This window comes from Mesocricetus auratus, unplaced genomic scaffold (assembly GCF_017639785.1).
Source record: "Mesocricetus auratus isolate SY011 unplaced genomic scaffold, BCM_Maur_2.0 Super-Scaffold_100015, whole genome shotgun sequence".
Lineage (NCBI taxonomy): Eukaryota > Metazoa > Chordata > Mammalia > Rodentia > Cricetidae > Mesocricetus > Mesocricetus auratus.
Window position 1 is genome coordinate 28,827,041 of NW_024429198.1, and position 25,543 is coordinate 28,852,583.

The 25,543-nt window shown below is 43.2% G+C and overlaps 1 protein-coding gene across 1 annotated transcript in view; it reads right to left on the reverse strand.

Annotated features, from left to right (window-relative positions):
• Positions 1–25,543, reverse strand: part of Adamts16 (ADAM metallopeptidase with thrombospondin type 1 motif 16) — a 106,313-nt gene that overhangs the window by 62,880 nt on the left and 17,890 nt on the right. Inside the window, exons 4-6 of the mRNA XM_013125086.3 lie at positions 8,099–8,360; positions 4,904–5,103; positions 1,794–1,877 (exon numbers count right to left, since the gene is read on the reverse strand). Of these exons, the coding sequence (XP_012980540.2) occupies positions 1,794–1,877; positions 4,904–5,103; positions 8,099–8,360 (546 nt within the window). The remainder of the gene's footprint in view (positions 1–1,793; positions 1,878–4,903; positions 5,104–8,098; positions 8,361–25,543) is intronic.

Here is a 25,543-nt window from a genome sequence, read left to right on the forward strand (position 1 = left end):
GGATGGAAGATGTAGGGCTAGGAACACCATGACAACAGCTACACTGAGTTATTGAACCCACTTGTAGGTTTGCTACAGTGTCATAAGGGCAATTAGAAAATATCAGTTTGCATGACCCTGTTTCAGAATGCTGTCTTGTAAAAAGCTTTAGCCACTATTGAAAAAGCTGTCTCTTAGTCACTAAAGACATTCTCCCCTTAAATGTTTGTCTTCTTGGAGTCACACGCACCCAAGCGACCCGCTGCACATAAGTGCAGAAACACGCCTGCATTCCTCAGCTGGTGACTTCCAGGAAACTGTTGCTAATTAAAGTGAACACAGGTGTACGATCAAACGATAACCTGGCTGCTTATTCTTTCAGCTTGGATGGATTCCAAAGTAAAAACGTTTTAATACAGGGAATAATTAACCTGTCACCTGAGAAGCCTGACTGGCTCAGCAAAGCCTCCCAGCTGTACACCCTCAGAACAGACAATGGCCTTAGACCGGCCAGACAGCCTGCCCTGCTGCATCCCACCTGTGTGGAAGCGGGGTGTCCCACAGATGTTATGAATCATCTCTGATTCCATCTAAAACATTCTTTGCTTTATAAACAAGAAAGCCGTGGCTACCACAAGACACTGATGATGTCACCACGGGTGGGAGTAGATGCTGGGTGTCTAGTTCAGGCCTTGGGCCTACATGCCTTTGCTGAGTCAGTAATGAGCATGGGAGACATATAAGTGCAACCCATTTTTAATGACCACTTCCATACTACTAATATGTGAGGTGCTCCTTGGAGGGCACAGCACACAGCTGTGTGGGATGATAGGAGGCTTGGGCTGGAGGAGAGGGCCTGAGGACTGTGGGGATGTGGGAAGTAGAGGGTGGCAGAGTAAAACAACAGAGTGTAGTAGAGCAGAGTTCACCATTCGTGCTGCAGACATAGTGAATCTTCTAGCAAAGCACACACAGGAAGCTCATTGTGACCGAAGACACATCTGTCCTTCAAACTACCAGTGTGTTTTCTTCCCACAGTTTCACGACAAATGCATCCTCTAGTCTGTTTTCCCATGAGCGCATACATATACACACAGGCACATACACAAACGTACACCACATACACTCACATACATACACACACAACACAAGCACATACAAACACATACACTCACACACATACATACACACACACAACACAGGCACATATATACACCACACACACACATACACACTCACATACTCCTACATACACATACATACATACACACAGGCACAAACACATATACCATACATATACTCATACACACATACACATAGGTACACACACACACAGACACACACATACCACACCTTCCAGACTCCTACACACACACATACACCACATACACACAGAACCTCACTACCACACTCAAAGATACACCGAACATACACATACATACATCATACACACACACCTCACCACCACACTCACACATGCACACCACACACACATACATTCATATGTAGATCACACACATACAACACTATGACCACCTTCACACATGCACAAATATATACCACACACATGTATTTTCTCTCACACAGATACACACTCATACACACATACATACACCACACACATGTACATGCACTAATAGAAAGAACTGAGAACAAATGAGTCATTTTGAACACAAAGTATGAAACCTTTCTTTTCCCAAGTAAAAGAGAAATGAAGACATACTACACAGAGCAATTGCAATTGCAGTTAACAAAAACATTTCACACTCATTTCCTCCAGGGGACATGAAGCTGCTGCTTTTGAAGCAGGATACCTGTTCATCTTCTAGAAGAATGAGCCCCACAATGGCAATGTTTATGTTTCCTCCAATTGTTCCATCCTTGAATAAAGCAGACACCTGAAACAGAAAATCAACATTAGCCATGAGTGTGTCATAGCCTAGCCATGGCCCAACTTCTTGCCTGTAAGAGCAAACCCTAGTTAGTGCCTTAATTAAGTGAGTAAAACATCCTTGTCTTTCTCAAATAGTGCAGATATGTGGGAAAGTTGGTGATGGAATCCTTACTGTGGAAGCCTGGAAGTCTAAAGCAGAGGAGGTCAATCTGTTACCTAACAAACCAGAGACAGCTTCCAGAAATCTTCCCCTTCCTCATCCTCCTAACCCTCCTCACCATCACCCTCTTTCTCCTCCTCCTCATCGTCATTACCCTCCTCACCATCATCATCTTCACCCTCCTCCTCACCATCATCATCTTCACCCTCCTCCTCCTCATCATCATCACCATCATCACCCTCCTCCTCATCATCACCATCAACACCCCTCCTCCTCCTCCTCATCACCATCCTCCTCCTCATCACCATCATCAACACCCCTCCTCCTCCTCATCATCCTCCTCATCATCACCATCATCAACACCCCTCCTCCTCATCATCATCACCATCCTCCTCATCATCACCATCATCAACACCCCTCCTCCTCCTCATCATCACCATCATCAACACCCCTCCTCCTCCTCATCTCACTATCATCACCCTCTTCCTCCTCCTCCTGTTACCATCCTCCTCCTCCTCCTCATCTCACCACCATCACCCTCCTCCTCATTATCACCATCATCATCACCCCTCCTGATCATCATCACCAACATCATCATCCCCCTCCGCCTCCTCATCATCACCATCATCACCTCCTCCTCCTCCTCATCATCATCATTATCATCATCACCCTCTCTTCCTCATCATTTCACTATCATCACCCTCCTCATCATCAACATCTTCATCAATCTCCTCCTCTTCCTCACTATCATCATCACTCTTCTCATCATCATCATAACCTTCCTCCTCATTATCATCCTCCTCCTCACCAACATCGTTACTGCAACAGTCTTGCTAAGTAGCTTAGATGACCTTTGCTTCCCACTCCATCAGTCTCAGCTTCCTTCCTGAGTACTAGGATGACATGGATTACACCATGAGCCGCTGTGTCTTGCTAGAAGGATTATTCCAGTCTTAGTGGTGACGGCAAATGCCGAGTGCACCACAAGGACTTCTGGAATCACAGGAGAAACACTTAGATCAAAACCAAGGGGACACGCAGAGAGAAGGGAGCAGGACTGGAGAGGATGGGCAGAAAGAGTGGAAATAAGGGGTGATGCACACAGAAGCAGAAACAAAGGCCTGGAGCGGCTTTCAGGCTTAGGAACACGAGTGCTGTGGTAATCATGGAGGCTGCAGATTACCATGGAAGCTCTTTGCTACCAAGATAAAGAAATATTGGACCACTTCTACAGAATACAGGCAAATGACAGGGCCCTGAGATTCTCTACAGGGTATAGCCTCAGAACCAGGTGCTTTGTGAGGAGAGAGCCATGGGCATATTCTGTGGGGAGAGAGCCTTGTGGATACTCTGTGAGGAGAGCCATGTGGGAAGAGAGTCATGTGGGGAGACAGCCATGTGTGTACTCTGTGAGGAGAGAGCCATGAGCATATTCTGTGGGGGAGAGAGCCATGTGTGTACTCTGTGGGGAGAGAGCCATGTGTGTACTCTGTGGGGAGAGAGCCATGTGTGTACTCTGTGAGGAGAGAGCCATATGGGTATTTTGTGGGGAGAGAGCCATGTGGGTACTCTGTGAGGAGGAGCCATGTGGGTATTTTGTGGGGAGAGAGCCATGTGGGTACTCTGTGAGGAGAGAGCAATGGGCATATTCTGTGGGGAGAGAGCCATGTGGGTACTCTGTGAGGAGAGAGCCATGTGGGTATTCTATGGGGAGAGAGCCATGTGGGTATTCTGTGGGGAGAGAGCCATGTGGGTACTCTGTTAGGAGAGAGCCATGTGGGTATTTTGTGGGGAGAGAGCCATGTGTGTACTCTGTGAGGAGAGAGCAATGGGCATATTCTGTGGGGAGAGAGCCATGAGCTTATTCTGTGGGGAGAAAGCCATGTGGGCACTCTGTAAGGAGAGAGCCATGTGGGTATTCTGTGGGGAGAGAGCCATGTGGGTATTCTGTGAGGAGAGAGCCATGTGGGAAGATAGAGCTATGGGAATATTCTTTGAGAAGAGAAATATCCAGTAAGTTTCTTTGTGAGAAGAAGAGAAAACTGGGGTTACTGTGGGGAGTGAGATATATTTGGGGTACTCTGGAGAGACACAGACCCATGTGGGGTACTCAGTTCACAGATTTAGGAGGTCAAAAGTACATATTTAAAACACTGTCATTAACTCTTTCAACACGTGGGCAGTCCACTTCTCTGTGTGATGTGGATTTAGTTCACAGGTGGCAGCGGTAGAGCAGCTCTCTTGATGCCTCAACGACTCCCACAGGAGTTCTTTAAGACCTGCTTTATCTAGGAAGATATTCTAAAATAGAAGTTTCTCAGTCTGCAGATAAAGTAACTTATATTAAACACCTGAACATTAACATTCTTTAAAAGGTGGGAATTACCCAAACCTAGAATTGCATGTTAATCTGATAAAGATTTGTTGCCTCAAAATGCATCAATGCTCCAGTGAGACTTTTAGTATGCAAAGGTGTCAGTGAATCCTAAATGCCTCAAAAAGAAACCAAATTGCAATGATGACCAAATTAGGTTTCTCCTATTTAATTCCCCAAAGTTCTGAAATTTCATCTTTTGATCAGAAATTAGTAAAAGTAAGAATTTTTTATACCAAGGTATACAAGTAAGAAATAGAACATACATTGGTGCACACACAGCGACACAAACACACACACACACAATCAAACAAACCTACACACACAAACAAGTACACACAATGCACATAAGGATTCACTCAGGCACATACATATACATTCACAAGCACACACACACACATATACACAGGTACACACACACACACACACACACACACACACACACACACACACACACACACACACACACCCAGGACCTCAGAAAGGCCAGCCCTACCATGTTGAGTACAGTGAGGACGTAGGTTGTTATGTTCTCATGGCCATGGTTCTGCATCATCTTTCTGTCAACCACTACCAGAGTCTCCACATTCAGCTCTTCATTTCTGTGGGATTTCAGGAGGGAGCGCTTGTGCCGGGAGCTAGACTTGTACTCATCAGGCAAGGTGTAGAGGTCATCCTTGGGAGGCTGGGGCATGTCTACGGAGGAACGTATACAGAGAAAGCTAAAGCAAACATAGAACCAGAGGCATAGCCAATCCGAAAGAAATGTCTGGAAAATGAATGTCCATGCTGAGAAGGATGATCCCAAGTTTAAAGACAACCAGGGCTACACAAAGAAACCAAAACACAGTGAAAGGTTCAGGCATTACCTGGCTACCCTGTTACATGGCAGGATGCACTCAGGCAGCACTCTGGCCGGCCCAGAGTTCTGTGAGAACAACGAAGGTGCAAAGGATCCCTTTAAAGGACTGACCTCTGCCCGCTTATGCTCTCTTTGACTCCTCTCTTACTCTCATCATCATCATATCTCTCTCTCTCTCTCTCTCTCTCTCTCTCCTCTTCTCTTCCTCTCGCTTCTTTCTCTCTTACTCCCGTCTCTCTTTCTTACTTTCATCTTTCTATCTCATCCTCACTCGTCTTCTCTTTCTGTCATGTCTGTCTCCCCCCCCTTTTGGTCTCGCTATAATAAACTATGGTTAATATGCTCTCCATGGCTTGTGCTCCGTCCATCACGCTGGTCCTTATTCCATATTTAACAACACACAGCAATAGGATTCTCATATTAGAAGACACACAACTGCCAAATCTTTACAACACAAGATGTGTTAAAGGTCACCTTCCAAATTTAAATGAGGTTCATATAATCTTGGTATCTTGGAAACCATTGCCAAAAATGAAGTCACATTGTTTGTTCTGAGTTAAAATGAGACCTGAACCCTATCGGGCGTGTCCTAGGACCAAGGGCATGAGGGCACAGGGATTGACAGAGCAGAGCTCCTCCACACAGTCACTGACAGAGCAGCAAGCAGCAAGCTGATGCTGGTATCTGGACATAACTGGCTTTCCAATATTCTTCCCAGTCAATCACATACTGTTGATGGCAGATGCACTCAGTGGCTGAATAATAGTCAACAAATACCATGGATACTTAGCCGACTTAATTGCAGAGCAAACTGCACCCTGCCATTGTAGAGTGATTCCTTTAACATGCTTTTGCAATTATGATAATTAATGTTATGTTAAAAACAATTAACTTTAGAAGATGGCTAAGCAGACACAGGATCATTTCATGGAAAAGTATATTTAAATCCCCCGTCCTGGTGACTTGAATTTCCAACTGTACAGATTTACCCATGAAACCTGCTCAGAACAGACATGAGTCTGCCTGATTGGAGCTCACAGAAATGCATGTTAAGTCTTTTTGTTGATTGTTGGTTGGAAATACTGACTGAGAAATCCTGAATTAAAAACTCTGAATCCAGAAATGACTCAAAATCCATAACTGAGTTTAAACATGAAGTCACAAGTAGAAACCCTATACCACGTCTTTGTGACAAGTCACACCTGAAACCCATGTACACTAAGAGTATTCTCTAGAATCACCCTCAGGGTACACGTTAAGTCACACAGGCAATAATGACGTCTCTGCTCAGCTTTGGGGTCCATCCCCAAGGTGCTTTATCGTGTGAATACTCAAGTGTTCAATAACTCAAAACATGATGAAATATGTAAAAGTTTCCATCACAAATATTTCATCTACGGCAAACTCAGCCTGTATCTCAAACCTAGACAAGCCCTAGCTGACATTGATGGAACCTTTATGACCTTTGTAACTTGTGCATACAGGGACACCCTTGTAGGAATTGTCCTTGGTCACCCAGCCTCTATATCAGCTGCTGTTTGGGATGCTATGGGACCATACAGGCAGAGGGAGTAAACGCAGCCAATTCCTGGTTCTTCTCTAGAAAGTATCAGAAAAGGATTTCAGATACGTGCGGTGTGATCTTAGATCCCTCGGGCTTAACCTCAAGTGACAGGAAAATGTGCACTACATCAGGGGTGGGGCAACCATATTCTCAGTGCTGGCTACAGGAGCAGAAGGTCCATGAGGCTGTGTGTCATAGGCCAGACATCTCAGAAGCCCCTGGGAGCATATGCTGTCTGCCTTAGGTCAGCACTTTTCAAATGCCCTGGGGACATGTGAGTCTAGCTAACCCCAAGTGAAAGGATGTCCACAGCTGAGATGACAAAGTTCGTTTACCAACCATACCTCCAGCCTCTGCATCCACTTTAACAAATCATCTGCATTGGTCACCTGTTTCCAAGCAGATGCCTCTGGGAGTACAGAGAATGCTCTCACATTTCTTTGAAAGCAGAGGTTCTAGTGGGGACAGCCTTTATGTGAGTAAGATCCACTTAGAAGTCTAACTGGACCTACTCACAAGAAGCCAAGCAGGCAAAAGTAGAATCTCACTGAACTTGATTCACTCTGAGATTTCCAGGCCCATGGGCACACAGCCTTTGCATTTTGTTCATGGGGCAAAATAGGTTCAGACACTGTGTGGGCTCTGATACCTCAGTAACACTTGTTCCTTCATTGAGCACCGGTGGTCTTGTCCATCCTCGTTACACACCAAGGCCCGTAGAATACATGCCATGCTCTCTCTTCTGCCTCACAGAGGCAGACAAAGCAACCAGAGAAGGTTGGGGCTCGAGGCTTAGGTTTTCTTTGTGTTGCCTGGGAAGGGCCAACCAGGTGATGCCTGGAGGCTCAGGCAAAGAGAACTTTTGGGTCATGAGACTAGACAACATGCAAACAAGAGTTCCCACTAAGGGATCAAAATGGCAGGAAGCTCATAAAGGCTTGCTGACAAATTGCAGGTAAGCTCTGTCCTCCACTCACCTCTTTGATGTGGTGGTGAAAAGCTCCGCATATGCATATAAATAAGTTACCTCAGCAGGAAAAGTATGCGAGCTTTCACAAGTCTAAACCTCAAGTATAGAGTTACTAAGGAGGTTCCAGGGCTCTTATTTTTTTAAGGTGCTTTGCAGGTTCTATACTTCTGAGATGTGTATCATTTTAACCTGCTCACTAGTTTTTTTTAAGTCTTCTGCCACATCCATCATGAGAGATATAATACCATCACTAGACTCACAAAACATTAAAATGCACAAAATTGCCCTCACGTACATTTCTTGCGTCTGCCACAGAAATGCTGCTTTTGTGGGAGGCCGAGGTGGAAGTTGCCACGGTGAAGGTGAGATCTTGCCGGATCTCGTTTCTTGGTGAGCATCAGGACTTCATTTTCTCTGAGAGCCTGGGACTCCGTGGATCTTTTGTACAGTACATGGGAGGGAGAGCCAGCCTGTGCAGACCTCAAGGGTTTGCCTGTTAGGTGGGGAGGAAGTGGCTCTAAGAAGTAGTCGGCGTCCTTTGTTCTTATCATGCCTAACTGGAAAAAAGGAGGGGGAGAGAAAACACACCAAAGTTAGACACAGCACTACTTCTCTATTCTGGATTTGCTATCATCATTTCTCCAATATGGCTGCCCCACCAACGGAATCTCGTGTAGGAAGGGCTCAGTAGCCTGGGCTAATGAGGGAGGGTAGAAAGTCCCCTGCATACAACCCAAATTCTCCTCATTTGCACCTTCCCAGAGAGCTTGGGACACAGAATGGTTCTGTGACCTGAGTATAGATGGCATGGGGATGGTGGGGATGTCACAACATGTCAAAGACAGTGATTTTAAGCCATATTTACTTGAGCTTTGTGAAAGCATGTGCACAGGGTTAGATACTGATATTGGCAAGTATTCTCAGTAGAGAAAGAAAATTAAAATTCTAATAATTTCAAAAAGCTAATTCAATAAGAACGTGAACATTCCAGAAAATATGTTAACAAAATTAACCCAGAGCAAAACATGATTTTTCTAGACAACATTTTATAGGAAATGAGAGATAAATGATTTTATGAAAAAAATAAAATACACCTATATAACATAACAGAATAAGAAAAATAACATTTAAAATATGTTGAGGAGACAAAATTGAGAGCTTGTATTTTCAGCCTTTTACAATGGCAAAAACTTTTAAAGTTTGATAACACGGCTGTTGATGAGAATAAGAACAAACATTTGAAAGTAGGAGCCTAGGCTACACTCAAGAGGCATGCTCCGTGACTATCCAACATGTCAAGAATATAAACACACTGCTCAGTCCTGGGATTTAAGCCTTATCAACCCCTGCCAAATATTTCTTATAAACATGACTTTGTATTGGAAAAAAGCATGCTAGAAGGATGATTCATCACAATTAAGTAGGTACCCCAGAGATGCAGGGATGGTTCAATATGCACCAGTTAAGAACGTCATATCAGGGTAACAAAGGCCAAAAACCGTGTGATCATCACCATAGATACAGGAAAGACACTGGATAAGATTCAGTTTCCTTTCATGACGGAATCACTGAACAAGTTAGGCATGAACCCCAACATAGTAAATACAGACCTAGCACCGGTTTTCTAACTGGAGAGATGATAAATGTGTATGACCTGGTCCAATGCTGGGATGCCATTTCACCACTTTTATTCAATAAATTATTGGAAATCTTGGCCAGAGCCATCAAGCAAGAGAAAGAAGTAAAGGATATTTAAATAGGGTAGGAGAAAGTCACCTTCCTGCATGTGTAGATGACGGTGGTCTTAGTCTCCTCCTTTGCCTATTTGTCCTCACTATCAAAAGATATACATAGAAAATCCCCGGAGTCCATAAAAGTATTTGCAGGACACAAAGTCAGCACAGAAAAATCAGTAAGTAGCCTTGAGGAATGGTTTGAAAAATCAGGAAAGTACAATAGGTAAAAAGAGGAAGATCACCACACACTGATGGAGGACAGAGGAGGACACAAAGAAAAGTATCACTAGGACTCATGACTTGCTGAAGAGTATTCAAAAATCCGTCTAACTTGCCCTTGTATACGGGAACTTTGCATTGATATTATGCTGTTGTTATTCAAGCCTATCTTGATGTTTCAGCACATGCTGGATGAAGTGAACGCATGCTTAAGTTTGTCCTTGATTCCAGGAGCCTGTGACCCGTTCTCATGGGGAGGTTGGTGTGGATTTACACAGGCTGGGTTGACAGGCATGGAGAAACATTCTCTAGATATTGGGAAAAGGCCAATTTCAGTCATAGGGAACAGTGGTTTGGAGGGGCAGGTTTAACAGAAAGCCCAGGCTTCCCACACCAGGGAGGTTAAGCATTACCCACACAGCTCCATTGGAGAAGCAGAAAGGACAAAGGAAAATTGGTTAAACTTATCAGTGAAACTATCAGGACCATGGGGGGTTGGCCTCCTGGGGCCCAGATTCCCCCCAGGTCTTGGAAGTGGCAATACTTAAAATATCTAATCTGAACCAGGCAGAGCAAGAGCAGGCTGCCCCCCATGAGCAGCAAGTTTAGCCTTCCGGAACTTTCACCTGAAAGAGGGCTCTTCTTTGCAGGTCTACCTGGGAACAGCCACGTTTGGAATTCCACAGCAGCCCTAGCCAGCTGAGTTTCATTCTTTCTGTATTTTAGTGGACCCCAAAGTAGCATAAGCAATCATGAAATGTTCAGCTTCGTGTGCTACTCACACTGCCTTTCCACACGATTAAAGACAAGCAGTTTATGTAAATATTAAATTTAAAGACAAATCGTGGTCTAGTTTTATAAGCTTTCTCATTGGTGGACAATCTCTCGGTTTCCAAACCAACACCTAGGGGGAAAACAAACCCTCAAATCATTAAGGCCCAGCACGGATGGTCCTCTGCCTCTGTAGAAAGCCCAGGGTGGATGCAAGGTAGATGTCCCAGCTTTTTCTTGTGGTTCTTGCATACATTTGCTGTGTGACCTTGGATGAATTGTTCAGCCTCTCCTGGCATTTTGCCATCTAGTAAGGAGACAAAGAACTAGTCTATTCAAAACACACGTTTTGGTGAAGAATCAGGAAAAGATGGTGAGTTAAACAAAGAACAAAAGGCAATATTCTTCCCTCCTGATGATCTCAGCATCTCTTCCAGGGACTCCAGGGTCCCTGAAGGTTTTTCAAGTTCTTCTGAAGCCCTGGTTCCTATAGCATCTAATGTCACAATCAAACTCCACTCATCTTTGTGGTGGGTTTGTTCTAGGTTCCTTGTGTGATATTGTGTTATGTGATGGCTGTCTAGATTAATAACATCTTCAGTTTCTCAGGTTCAAGCTGTTCTCTGGTGGTTGGGCTAATGGACTTCACATTCAGGCAATAGTCCCTGAGACAGCAAGAGGAATTTGTGTTTTTCTTTTTTACAAAACAAGTATTCAAGCATCACATTTGTTTAATTAATAACTCAATTGGCTATGATATCTTGTATTTAAATAAGTTCCAATTTCACTAACGACCTAGAGCACAGTAACTGATAAAAATGATATTTTGGTAACAGCTGAAAAGCTATAGATGGTGAAATAGTTTAAAAGTTTACTCTATTGCCTTGTTTTTGTTGGCAGCTTGTTCAAGGTAAATGGTGGAAGATGAATGTTTTCTCCCTTTGAAAGTTTTTCTTTACTGAACCAAGAGGATTCATTTATTAACTCATAAAATAGCTAGTGCATACCCTGCCTACACCTCCTCCCAGTACAGTCAGAGGGTGGATTATTAACCAGGCTTCAGCTGAAGTTGACACCTCCTGAGCTTGTATAAGGAGCCCTCCCAGGCCTGCACTCACAGCCGCCATCCCTGGAAACTTAGTAGTCTCCTGCCGTCCCCATAAAGGAGGGAAGGACACAGGTATGTTAACACTGAAGCCTGCTGTTTCTCAGCAATGAAAGCACATTACTAAAGTGTCAAAACAGAACATCGACCTTCTGGTATTTGCTATTCACAATTAGGAGTTGATTGATTTTTATGACATGTAAACCTGCTGACTACATACATAGATATGGATACATAAGGTATCTATGTAAGTTAAATGAATCAAACATACATGGAAACAGTATGGAAATGGCTGTATGTCCCATCCATGAGCCATCTCTCCTGAGCTGTGATAGAGTCCCTCTCACCAGGTTCTACATGAAAGGCTCTCAGATGATACCAGGTGCCCGTTCGAGAGAGCTGTCTACCCATAGACACAGTGAGGAAAAGGTTGTGTCAGCATGAACACATTGCCATGCTTAACTCCTAAATGATGCTACTTAAACACGCCCCCTGCTCTCAAAAGCATGAACAGAGGCACACCATTATACTCAATCCAGGAGTCCTCGGTGATACTCTAGAAACTCTACAACAGTCTCAGCATCCAACAAGCATCTACCAAAGCCTGGCTGCTCACTATCTCCCCATAACTCCAGGATCAAAATGAACCTGGCCCACAACCGGCACACCACTTGCCATGTTAGCTCCAAACCACAGTCAGTTTGTTCCAAGATGACATAAGATGGTCTGAGAACAAAAATTGAGCCAAAGCCATTGTAAAAGCTAAAGAAGCCCAAGCACTTGGCCTCCCCAAGGCGTCTCCAGTTGGGTTCTTTTTCTGTTACCATCACACCTGGCTAAGGCTCTGGGCTTTCTCAATGCTGCTGCCTCAGGCAATGGGCCCATATGCTGTTGACAGGGACCACTGTCAGTCAGCCTGAACCCAAACAAACCTGGGCTTCAGCCTTTCTGTGATTTAGTCAGGTCTATACTTGGTTCCTGGACACTTTCCAATTGCTTGTCTGTCAACGTGAAGCACTGATATTTTGACACTTGACACCTTAGCAAGGTTTCTAGTTCAAGTTTAATCCTGTTAGTCATGGCATTACTCATGTCACCAGAATGCAATGAAGAGGACTCAACACTAGGTTTCTCACACACTTGAGTTACTGCTGCAGTGACACTGGATCACAGCCCCAGCATTGGAGCACTGACTGCTGGGACATGGGAAGGAGAAAGTGAGAGAAAATTATAGGAAGAGAAGCTTGACTGCTGCGAGTCATCTGCAGTCTGACTGGCAATACTCATAAAGGCTTGTCATCCACTCCTTCCAAGAAGGACGCCAAAGAGCCCTTCTCTAGAAGGATGGTTCTAACAAATGTATCAGCCTTGTTGAATTCTGGTTAATTTCTCCCATGTGGCACAGATGTGTTCATCTCAGATCTGAGATACTCAGGCTTTGGATACGTTTTACGGCATTGGGAACCTTGGAGGGATCAGAATTCTCATTTCTTTAGACAACTAAAGAACACACCATGATTCTCTGGCTGTGCTAAATCGCCACCCACATGGGTTTATTAAAGAATATTCTAGAATATACACACCCCTAGGATACTGTGAAACATTGTTCTTTTTGTCTTAAAGATTCATTGTTGTAGCTTCAAGGGCACACTCCATGAGCATGGAGCTCTCTCTAGGTTTTGTCATTAAGGATCAAGTTGCTTCCACATCGTTAGCTTGTAGTACTTGTGGGCCTTTTGTGATCTAGTCTACAACTGAGTTGAAGCGCAATGTACAATTGAAGCTTAGACAGGGATGATGCTTGTGACTTCTGGTAGGATTCTGGCTAAAGAACAAAGCTAGACTGACTTTCTAAGAGTAAAGGCTTCTCCTTTAGTTCTTGCTCTCCAAGGAGAGGCCGACTGGCATGTGATTTGAGTTCAGACTAGAACATGCACAGCACAGCATTTTCCCCTCAGGAGAAGCAAGTTCCAAGGAAGTACATATTATAAGTGGTGCTTCGTTATGGGATAAGCTTATCTACTATGTACACAGTCCTGGGTGACAACTACCAGAAATGGGTGACTGCCAGAGATGTGGTGCCTTCTAAAATCCCAGAGCATGCTCTAAATTTGGAGTTCAGCTTTAGAAATTTCACTTGTACAAATATCTCACTTTCTCCAATACTAATTTATCAGTGTTATGATATGATTATTGGCTCTACTATTTGAGTTAATCTTTTAAGTTGATGATTTTTATCTGATTCACAGTAAAGATAAAGGAAAACTTTATTAATCTAGCCCAAATCACATCCTCTTTTATCTGCTTTTAGGTGGCTCATTAATTAGTAAAGATATTTGTTTTCCGTACTTTTGACTAGATAAAATTAAATGAAACTGAACACAATTTTAAAAGTGCCCTTGTCTCTGGTGCCTTCCACATGGCAGTGCTCGTAATTACTCTTATGAGGTATTTACTATTTCTGTCCAAATAACAAGTATATAAGGAAAGAAAAGATGTTTTGTTGTGGGATTTCAATCCATTTAGCCAATGACTTTTGGAGCAGCAAGCCATCATGCCTTAGGGCTTGCCTGCCCACGTAACAACATGAAGGACAGGGTTGTGTGGCTCTCTGGCGCTCATGCTTTCTGTGGTGGTGGTCAGACATGGTAGCAACCTCGGTGGCCCTCTACCTTTATATTGTGAGTGTTTCCCAAATAAATATTTGATATTCTTTTGTTCAGGCTTTGTGGACTCCCTTACCTTGACCTCAGTGTTTTTATTTTTTTATTTTTATTTTGTTTTTCTAGACAGAGTTTCTCTGGCTGTCCTGGAACTCACTCTGTAGAGCAAGCTGGCCTTGAACTCACAGAGATCTGCCTGCCTCTACCTTCCCAGCACTGAGATTAAAGGCATGCACCACCACTACCCTGCTCTGGTGTTTCTATTTAAAGAAGTGGACATTAAAGGAAAACTTGTTACAGCAGAGGAGCCAGTGTAACAGCTGACAGAAGCTCAGGTCTGCGTGACTTCTGCATCCTGTCCTTTCCATGCCTCCTTCCCTCTCTGCTACCACCTTGGCCTCATTCTCAGTGAATAAGCATCCAGGTACACGTAGGATCTGGTATTGGACGGTTACAGGAAGGCCCTGGTGTGGACTGGGTGGGATGAGAAGCAAGAAGAGTATCTGGTGACAAATAAGACAGAGAAGAAAGGTAGAAGGGCAGGAATGGGGGCAGGGACAGAGAGCCATGTGTGGTGAGAGACAGAGTTATCACCTGAAGTCATTTTCATTCATGAATTTTATAGTAGCATCATATAGTCTTTAAATATAAATTAATTTCTAAGCTATGTGAATAAATGGACATTACCCCCAAAGGCCCAGTGTTAGGCGATGGACAGTGAATGTGTAGACTCTTCCTGGTATCTTCCTTGGTGTTCGCATGACAGTTACAAAACCTAAGACTTGGATCATAAGAGCACAGAGCAGCCAAGATGGGACACTTTCTGCATCATCCTTCAGTTCCCCAACACACACATCACAAGGAATTTTATCATGGCAGCATTTTAATCATCATTAATCTAGTTTCCATTTCCTGAACTTATAATCTACAGCAGAATGATATTTTCTGTTTTTTTTAGCATATAGGTCATAGGTTCTCAGCCTTTAGGCAGGAACTCCTTGAGATCCAAACAACCCTTTCACAGGGGTCATCAAAGTCCATCAAAAAACATAGATGTTTACATTAAAATTCATAACAGTAGCAATAGTACAGTGATGAAATAGCAACACAATTAATTTTATGGTTGGGTGCCACCATAACATGGTCACAGCACTAGGAAGGTCCTAGCAGTTGATTAAAAGTTGCAGAAACTGAATCCAACATGTCTGAAATATTCCATGTACATTCATGAAATGTAGTTCTGCCATGAAAGGACAGAACTAGAAGGTAACTACAAAGCCACCTGTCCCTAATGCTGTGGAGGTGAGTGGAGAGCTACACCCTGAGACTAGAGGAGGTAGTTAGCTTTGAAATGGACTTGGAGCTCATCCATGTTCAATATGGAAAACCAACATAGCATGGACCTCTGATGAAGATCTGGGTGACTGAATACTGACCCAGAGGACTGTTGCATTGGTGAACAAACTCCACCCCTGACCCAGTGTGTTAAAGTCCATTTCAGTGCTCTTGAAAAACTTCCCTATACAGGCATTTAGTCATGTACTGTGTAAATATTTTCTTTCACACCAAATGTCCTTTGGGCATTCTTCATAATACATACAAAAACAAGCTCTTCCTAGTTATAAAGTAGCAATTGCCAATGTTCTTCTCAAGGAAGTCTTCTAAACACTGACAGGCAATGCTTCTCTGTAAACACCATGACCAAAGCAACTTAGGCAGGAAGAGGCTTACCTTACCTCACAATTTATAGACCATAATCCAGGAAAGTCAGGGTAGGAACTCAAGGCATGACCATGACCATGACCATGGAGGAATGTTGCTTATTGCCTTGTTCACTATGGCATACGTAGCTGGCTTTCTCACATCTGCCCAGGTCATCCCATATCTACCATTAGTCAAGAAAGTGACCCCTGGACTTGCCTACTAATGAAGACACCATCTCATTTGAGGTCCCCTCCTCCCAGGTGACTCCAGTTTGTGTCAAGCTGATAAAAACCCATCAGCACAGGCAGGAAATGGCTGAATCCAGGAGACTGAGTCATGTGGTGAGAGTTCTTGGTCCGCTCAGGGTTGAAACATCATGAAACCACCAATGTTTTCACATCTGTCACTTAGCTAACTCATGTCCTGTGTCTCTAAGTTAGCTATATGCCCTAAAGTTCAGTTTACATACAAGAAAATCATGGCAGCTTGTTCACTGCCTTATCAAACCATAAATTTCACAGTAAAAAGGTTCAGATGGAAGTTATACATAAGCAGTACTAATGGCAAATGTTTAGGTATCATGTTCAAGACCGACTCTGCCTGGGGAATGAGGCAGTTTCCCTGCTGAGAGCAAAGGCATTCACTGTAAAGCACAGTCAATAGGCAGCTCTGTTTTCAGAGAGAAGTGGCAGAGGATACCAGAGACTAAGAGATCAAATCTACACAACATGACTCTTCTGCTCAGGGTTCAAGACCCACCTGGACCAGAGTCAGTATAGACCAAGGCTACAAAACCTGACTTGCTACAATGTAATGGAATTCTGTGGAATGAGTGGCTACTGACCCATTTAATACCCTCATTCCAACCTATTAAGGGTGATAAAATCAAGCAACAGAAGGATTAGGGTCACATGTGACTCCCTTGAAATATAATTGTTTTAGACATACAAGCAATGTGAGTATGGTGGCAGCTTTGGAGTGAGTAAATAGCAAGAAGAGTGGGACATTAAGGCAGCTCCCCCACTCTGACACCTACCAGTTCCTTGAAGTCAGAGAGTTAAACTCAGCAGATGTGGGGCAATGTCGCACACCCGCTTAGCAGGAGAAAACAAGAGTTTGACTGTTCTCTGCCATTCTGACGTGCTGTCATCCACCATCAGAGTCCAAGCCAGGCCCTGAGGGTGCATGGCCAACAAGGAAAGAGGCTCAACAAGCCACATGGTGTTATTTGTCTGTTACCAATCAGTGGGTTCAAAAGCAAAGCTCCAAGAGAGACTAAAGGAAGACTTTGCACATGGTCAGGGTGAAATGTGCATATTCTGTTTTTATGGATCCTGAGGTCCCAAATACTCTTATTAGTAAAACCAAGGAACACTTTAAAATTTTTTATTTTACACATGAGCACTGCATCTACATCACTCTCATCTCCCTCCCAACCAACCCTCCTTCCTGACTCTTCTTCTAAATTCATGGCATCTTCTTATATAATTATTATTGTTACATATATACATAGATAGACACACATACATGCATGAGTTCATTTAACATTGCTCAAATGTATAAGTTCCAGAATAACCATTCAGTAGCTTAAGAGTTTTTAAAAACACAATGAATGACCACCAAAACCCAGGAAGGTGTTGATATAAAAGAAATTAGAATTTCTTTTTGGGGGGGAGGTTGAAACAGGGTTTCTCTGTGGCTTTGGAGGCTGTCCTGGAACTAGCTCTTGTAGACCAGGCTGGTCTCAAACTCACAGAGATCCGCCTACCTCTGCCTCCAGAGTGCTGGGATTAAAGGCATGAGCACCACCACCCGGCCTAGAATTTCTATTTTATTCATTAGAATAAATGAATCAGGAAATAGTAAAAGTCAATGTGACTGAGGAAGAGAAGATGTCCAACAACTCAAGATCTGGCTTTTAGGCTAAAATGGGCGCCATCATGGAAACTTAGTGAGCAAAACCCTGGAAAAGAGATGTGAGCTGACACCGTAAGGAGATATGAGGGAGAATTTCAGTGGCAGGTCTCACTGGGAGAGATTAAACACACAGTTACCTGCATTCTATGATAATCTGCTACGCTTGTCAGTTTTATGATCTCTCTTTGATCAACCTGCTACAAGCAATTAGTCCATGACACAAACCTTCTATCTGTCCTGTCACATAGATATGGCAATCTATCATTACATGCAGCTATGTAAACTTAAACTTAATGAAAAATAAAAAAATTAAAATTTAGTTCTGGGTTGTTCAACAGATACAGTAGGTATTCAGGGTCACCTTTGACAAAAGTGAGACCTAGCTTTAGTCTGTCAGTACTGAGATGCAGCCACCATATCAGACAGCACGCATTCCTGTCATTGTATGAAGCTCTGCAGGACAGTTTCAGAGCACTACTCTTGAACAGCTACTTATTGACAGGTTTCAGAAAACTGCCTGAGATTTTCTTACAGCATTTGTCGGTTACAGAGAGCATGCGATGTATATAAGGAACCGTTCTGTTTCAGTTGTATTGAGGGTTGAACTCAGGACCTTATGCATGGCAGGCAAATGCTTCGCCACTGAGGTACAGCCTTAGGCCAAGAAGACTCTTCACAACCACACAATGTTGCATTTTAACAATATTGACCCAGTTAAAATATTTGGAGCATGCTATGCTGGACTACTTACTCAACAATCTCTTGGTTGATGCAAAGGTACGTGAACTAACAGCAACAGACAGAAATGTTCAAACAAGTGACTGTCTGCTTAAGACAGTGGGAAGTCATTGCTGTTATCAAATTTAATGCAAGAAATGTGTCACTGATGAAACTTATCTTTCCAGAGTTGTCTGATACTTAGACATCAGTTCAGGTCCATAAAGTGGAAGAAACTGTCCTTTTAACCAAAGTTCATGGGTGTATCTGTTCACTGCACTCTTCAGTGGGTCAATTACCAACACACACCCAAGTATATGTTTATACTGTCGTTCCCCAGCCAGCGGTGGCTTCCACTGAACACAACTCCAGTACTTAGTATGCTCTGGACTTGAGCTGTGCATGTATCTTTGTATGTCACCTGTGTGTAGCAGGGCATAAATTTGTGTTGAAAGACTTGCTTTCTATTTTTGGAAATGGGATAAATCTGTAGCTGTTTAAATTAAAGTTACCAGTCAAGGTCACAGGACAGATGTTTGAAGAAGAAAGTGCTGCTTAGAACCAGCAAAGGAGATAGACATAGCTTTTGCTGGACTCAGTGCAGCGAGGCAATGACCAAAATCTCAATGGCAGTGTGGCAAGTCACACTGGAGGACACCTATCGGTAGGTACCTTCTGGCAGGAGCTGACCTCAGTGCAAGGGGACTCTGGAAAAAGCTGGAACAGCACACATGTTTTCTAGTAGAAACTGTATGTCCTGAGGTTATTGACACTTGGCTTTGGAGGATGGTTATAAATGAATGCATGTTTCCTCCATACACTGCACCACCCCTGTGTGACTGCTGGGCTCCTGCTCCTCTTCTTAAGGAGAGGCTGTAGAAGTCTGTGATGGAGTCATGTGACTCTTACTTAGCTCATGAGTCAGCTGCTTCTTTTTCTCCTGTCAGCACAATCACTGAGGCAGTGTTTTCTTTCTCCCGAGTCATGCTATGTACATCATCTACAGCAGAACTCCTGGATGGGTGTGCTGTGTGTCTATGGATGTTAGAGGATCTCGTTTGTTTATTACCTATAGTGTAATTCCTTCTGTCCCATGTTATCACCCAGAGCCTGGGGAAGAGATGCACAGTGGTGCTTAGCAGCTATTGTTACAAAGAAATGGAAGCTGGAGGAATCTGAATGCCTATCCACCGGTGACTGAAGAGACAACTCTCAACACACTCAAACGGTAGACGCCCCTTAGCAATGAAACAAATTGAGGAGCAGAGACACACTGCCTTGTGGGTGAATCCACACACATTATGCTGGGAGAGGGGAATCAGAGCAGCAGTCCACAGCTGGTGGGATACCTAAGCAGGCAGCGGAGGTGGGAATCAGGTTGCATGATGGACATGCTTGAGCGGGAACAGGGAATGAGTGCCAAGGTGAATGAGTGGGCTCTTTCTGGGGCAACAGAAATGGCTACACTCTCTGGGGACCAGAGAGGTGGACCAGCAGTTCAAAGTACTCATTGCTGTTGCAGGGGACCTGAGTTCAGGTCCTAGCCCTCATGTCAGCTGCACAAGCACCTATAACTCCAGCTCCCGGGGAGTGGCACTCTCTTCTGGACTCTGTGGATACCTGTACGCAAGTGGTATACAATCACACAGCAGACAGACAGACAGACAGACATGCACACAGATACAAATCTTTAAAGCCAGATTATACAGAAGGCATTGGATGACTGTGTAAAACACTCAAATGTTAGTGAATTATGCATGTGAAGTGGTAAGGTCTTGTTACATCAACTATAACTCAAGAAAGCTTTTAGAAAAGAATAGAAACATGAGTCCCTGGGAGTGTGACTGAGAAAGCGGGGATCCAGCACCTATGGAATCCTATGCTGATGCCTTCTTCTATGTCAGTTGCCTCTTGGGAGTTCAGCAGAGCTAAGATGAAGTCATCATGAAAAGCACCCAGGGAGGCACACAAGCTAGACAGCAACATTAAGATATCTAAATGATGATGGAGGGCCACGCTGTCTACAAACAGGCAGTTGCAAAAGCAAGGAGGGGTGGGCAGTCAGTCAGCTCCATGAGCTAGTAAAGGGTGTCCTCAAGTATCTTCCCTTGACTATGGGCAGGACAGAAGGCTCTGTTTGTCATGCTTTTGAGCACCGTCCCACTAGAAGGCAGCTGGGATCTGAGAGCATATGACCTTTCCCATGCTTCCAGAGTGGAAGGTGGTGAGAAGGTCCCTGAGTTCCTTGACACAGAGACAGTGAAGGAACCGAATGCTACCAAAGAAGCTATGAGGTGAAGGGTGTTACTCATGATTATGCCACCTCTTCCATGTCCGTCCACATCCCAACCCTTTTGTTGAAAGAATCTGAGACGCTTTCCCATCTCTGGATGATCTGAATCAACAAGTGTTGGCTGTGTTGCAAAAGCATGAATGCTCCCTGAGATTCACCAGCCCTGACACCAAGACAGGTCACATGCATTGCCCACACATGTGCCCTGTGCTCTCTTGTCTGTGTTTTCTGGAGCTGAGGTCAGATGCTATGGTTTTCTAAGTTATCCACCAAATACATCTGATTTTATATGGAGTTTAATATAGCCGCATTTCCTAATCTATTTTTGAACAAGTTAGCTTTAGACACTCAAACATCCTGATGTAAAAGTCATTGAGGAATTTCAAAATGCAAGCTGACCACTGTTTCCTACCTTCACTGTATGAACTGTGCATACAGTCTTCAATGGCCATTTGCTCATGGCCTGGAGATGATCATCTCTGCCAATACTGTTTAACCCTGCTTCTGTTACAAATGTGAAAACCTAGGCAGTTGCTTTAAACATCTGTTACTACGGAGACCAAATTGCACCATTCATAAATTCCAGACTCAGTTATGCATGTGGCTACATGTGTTCTTGGTCACGTCAGCATCCCAGGAGGATTACAAATGTTAGGACAGATGGTATTTTCAGACTTTTAAACGCAAATTGCCTGATCTTCATGCAACTTGATGTGGTCAGTGATACTCAGGAAGGTCTTTGTAGATGTGACATTGCATACAAAAATGGACTTTTAAAGAACCTCCCTAATAAATTGCTATCAAGAATTTAGTATGCAAATAGTATCTTCTTTTTCTCTTTGAAGCACTGGTAACTCAGTAGCCCAATTAACCCACAAGAGCCTGGGATATTCTTCATCTGGGGGATGTTTATTTGCTGCTAAATTGTCAAGATTGACCCATTGTTTCTAGAAAAGTGAAAAACAAAACAAGAAAAAGAAAGGGTAAAAACTAAGGTTAGCAAACAAGCACCCAGCAAAAAACAAAAACAAAAACAAAGACAACAACAAAAATCCACCCAGTCTAGGTTGGCTGCAGTAGTCAACCACTGTTGTCTCCCCAAGACACTGTGGTGTTGTCTCTCAGAGCCTTTGCTTCCGGTGAGGAGAGGGTGGTTTTGTCCCTAAAGATTCAGAGAACCACAAAGACATGGCAACATTTTCCTCTTGCCATTTTAGAGCCAGAAAGTCACTTTTGTGGGAGATAATACAAGTAGGTTGGCCAGAATGCTTTATACACCAGCACTATGACTGATTCATTATACATTTATTTATTGTACATCTCCTTTATTAGCTGTTATGGTGGCAGTTGTCTCAACTACAGATATGCTAAACATAGTTGAGGGTCATCTATGTCATCTCTCCCATAACCATCTCATTCAGTGACTCTCTGGTGGCTTTGGTGGTCATCATGAAAGTTAGGACCCATAGAAAACTTGAAAGATGATGACCATGGCTGCATCCATCCCCCAAAGACTTGTTAGCTCTTCATAGATTTTTGGCTCAAAGAATTCCACAGACTCTTTCCAAATTATTAGTTGGGACACAGATACAGAACCTTGGGGAATGGTGGGTGGAATTTCAAGGGAGAGATCCACCTGCTCCGAATGCTGTCCTCTCTTATACCCTCTGCAACCCACCACATTTCACACATATCCATGTCTACTGAAGGCTGAAGGCTGACCCTATGCATGCATTCTCTCTCATAGTTCATGTTCACCATGCTAGAGCTCTGAGACAGCCCTGATATGAAAAATGCAATAAATAACAAATCTCTTAAAGAAAGCAAGGAAAGCCAAGAAAAAACAATCAATCAGGTGAAGGAAACAATTCAAACAGTTCAAGAATTGAAAGTAGAAATAGAGACAATAAAGAAAACACAGACTGAGGGAATGTTGGAAATAGAATGCTTGAATCTGCACTCATTCCTTAGGGAAAGTAAGCTCCTTTCAAACCTTATGATTAAATATTGTGATCATTGTATATATAAGACCTTAAAACAGTAAATGGTCCAGAGAGGAGAGTTGTATTCTTTCCCAGACATCAACCCTGGTGTTCCCAGGACAGCAAGGTCTTTCCTGCTCAGGTTACTCCAGTCATTCACCACAATGAAGTCGCTGAAAGGACAGTCTTGCGAATGTGTGGGTTGCATTGTGTGTGTGTTTGTGTGTGTGTGTTTGTGTGTGTGTGCATAGAACAAGAATGTGTATGTGAATGTGTGATGTGGGTATGCTGTTTGGGTGTGCTGTAAACATGGCACTTTTTAAAGTCTGTTGTTGGCACAGCCACACTGCAAGAGTTACTGCCAGGTCAACAGCTATGCACAGGCCAAGACAGCTCTGAACATCCTGAAGTAAGGAAATGACTGTGGATGTGGTTTAAACTTCCGGGATTCTACATTGTTTTTTGATGTAATGAATTGCAGTACTTTATCTGCTTCCCTCCTCCTCTCTTCTTCCCTCTTCTCCCCCAACTAAATAATCTTATTATTATGTTGTGTTAGGAGTATGATTGCTAGAGTTGTAATTGTCAGAGTCACAGAGTTACAGAGCTAGGTTGTATTTCCAATTGCACCCCATATGCACACCACGATGATTAAGGCATGGGGTCTATATATTTAAATTCTTTGGTTAGTAGAAGCCTTTATTACTCAGCTAGTCATCAAGACTTCAAAGATATTGATGGGAAATGACCTTGAGAGGAGGAACATGCACTGCGTGGAAAATTCTTCACATTCCCGAGTCCAGTGGCATGGGGCTGGAATTTGGGCTCTTCCTGTTAGATGTCAGCTTTTGTCAGGTCACATACTTGATTCCCTTTATTTAAGATGGTGTGATGCTTAATTTTCATTGTCAGCTTGACTCCAGTTCTAATCAACTACTAGACATGCCACTGACCATGTCTGTGAGGTGTTTCCAAAGAGAATGTCATGAGGAGCAAAGACCCATCCTGAGTATGAGTGGCTCTCCAGACTGAATAATAAGTAGAGAGGAGAAAGCCAACTGAATGGCAGCAGCTCCTGGTCTCAGCTCCCTGACAGTGGCAGCAATGCCATTAACTGATTCTCTAGTCACAGGTCCTCACCCAAGAATAAAGTACCAATCATACCTGCAACTCCACAACCTCACCCATGTGTGCACTCTGTCTATCACAGAGAAGTCATGGCCACTCCACCCATGACACAGCCTGATAGGGTTACACCTTTGACATGTAGATGGAAGGATGAAACTAAAGAAAGCAGAAGTGCTTGGGGTTGACATTGAAACCAAGATCAAAGAGAAAAGACTTCTTAGAAGTATCCAAATCCAATCCACTTTGCAGTTAGTGGCATGAAAGTGAAATGTAATCTGTGAATAATTGCCAAATAAGAGGTTTAAATTGCAAACTATACAAACGAATGGGATATACTGTTAAAATGAAGCTATTGCATTTCCCTCATGGTTGGATATGGATTTGGGATAGAATCCATATTATAGTGTTGATGTCATTTATAGTATTATCACTTTGCACAAGGTGTAAGATACATTTAGGAAAACTGTGATATTGTAATTTTAACTGTAATATGGTAATTGTGTGTGCCTTTAAGACGTTTCGACATTTAAATTGCAGTCTGGGAGATTAGTGACTTTCTCACACTTGAAAACAAAAGTGTCTAAGCTGTCTCAGACCCTGTGATCCCTAAATACATGTTGTAGCACAGTGCACACAGGGCTCATAGATTCGTTGGTGAGGTCTAGATTGGATTCTCTGGATAGGTTACTGCTTACAGGACTCAGCCAGATGCTTTTCTGGGGCTTCACAATTGTCTACCTTTCACTGTCAACAGTTTTCAGTCAATATTAGTAGTACTTTCCTTAATTTAAGTAAATGCCAACTTTTACATAATTTCAGTCAGTATTTTAGACTCAATTTCTTTGGAAACTGTGGCTCTGTTGAGTCCTAAATCAATGACGCTATTATTTCCAAACAGCAGAGTTGAGATTGTTTAGAAAACAAATGAATTTCCAGTCCTAAAACTTTCAGGAACCAAGAGGTATTTGTGCTCCTTCCAGGAGGAGGAGACATGACAAGGAGGAGGTGACTATTTGTTGGGAGGGCAAGAAACTTCAACCAACCATGGGAGATCTGGATGCTAAACTTTATTAAAATGGGTGACCACAGGAACTCTTTCCTAATATGCACATCAAACTGCTGGAACAGAGGTTGGAAGCCATTATTGACATTATATCCAAACAACTTTTAGCTGATTACAGCCATGTTATGGATCCCAGCAACATTAGACAGTACAGGATATGGGCACAGAAAATGTTAAATTCTAGTACTAGCCTTCAGAAAGGGATAATGACTGTGACTTTGCACATGATATGTGTACTGCCATTTATAATTAAGCATTTACTTGTTAATTTCTTGAGTCTTTCACATGTGTACATTTCAACTAGAAATAGAAGCGAGTTATAAAACATGCAGGCTTCTCTTTTGGCTTATTATTCCACAATCCATCACTCTTTATTTTATTGCCTAGTGATGACCTTCAGAGAGAACAGCAAAACTCCCCAGGCTTCAGTTACATAATCTCT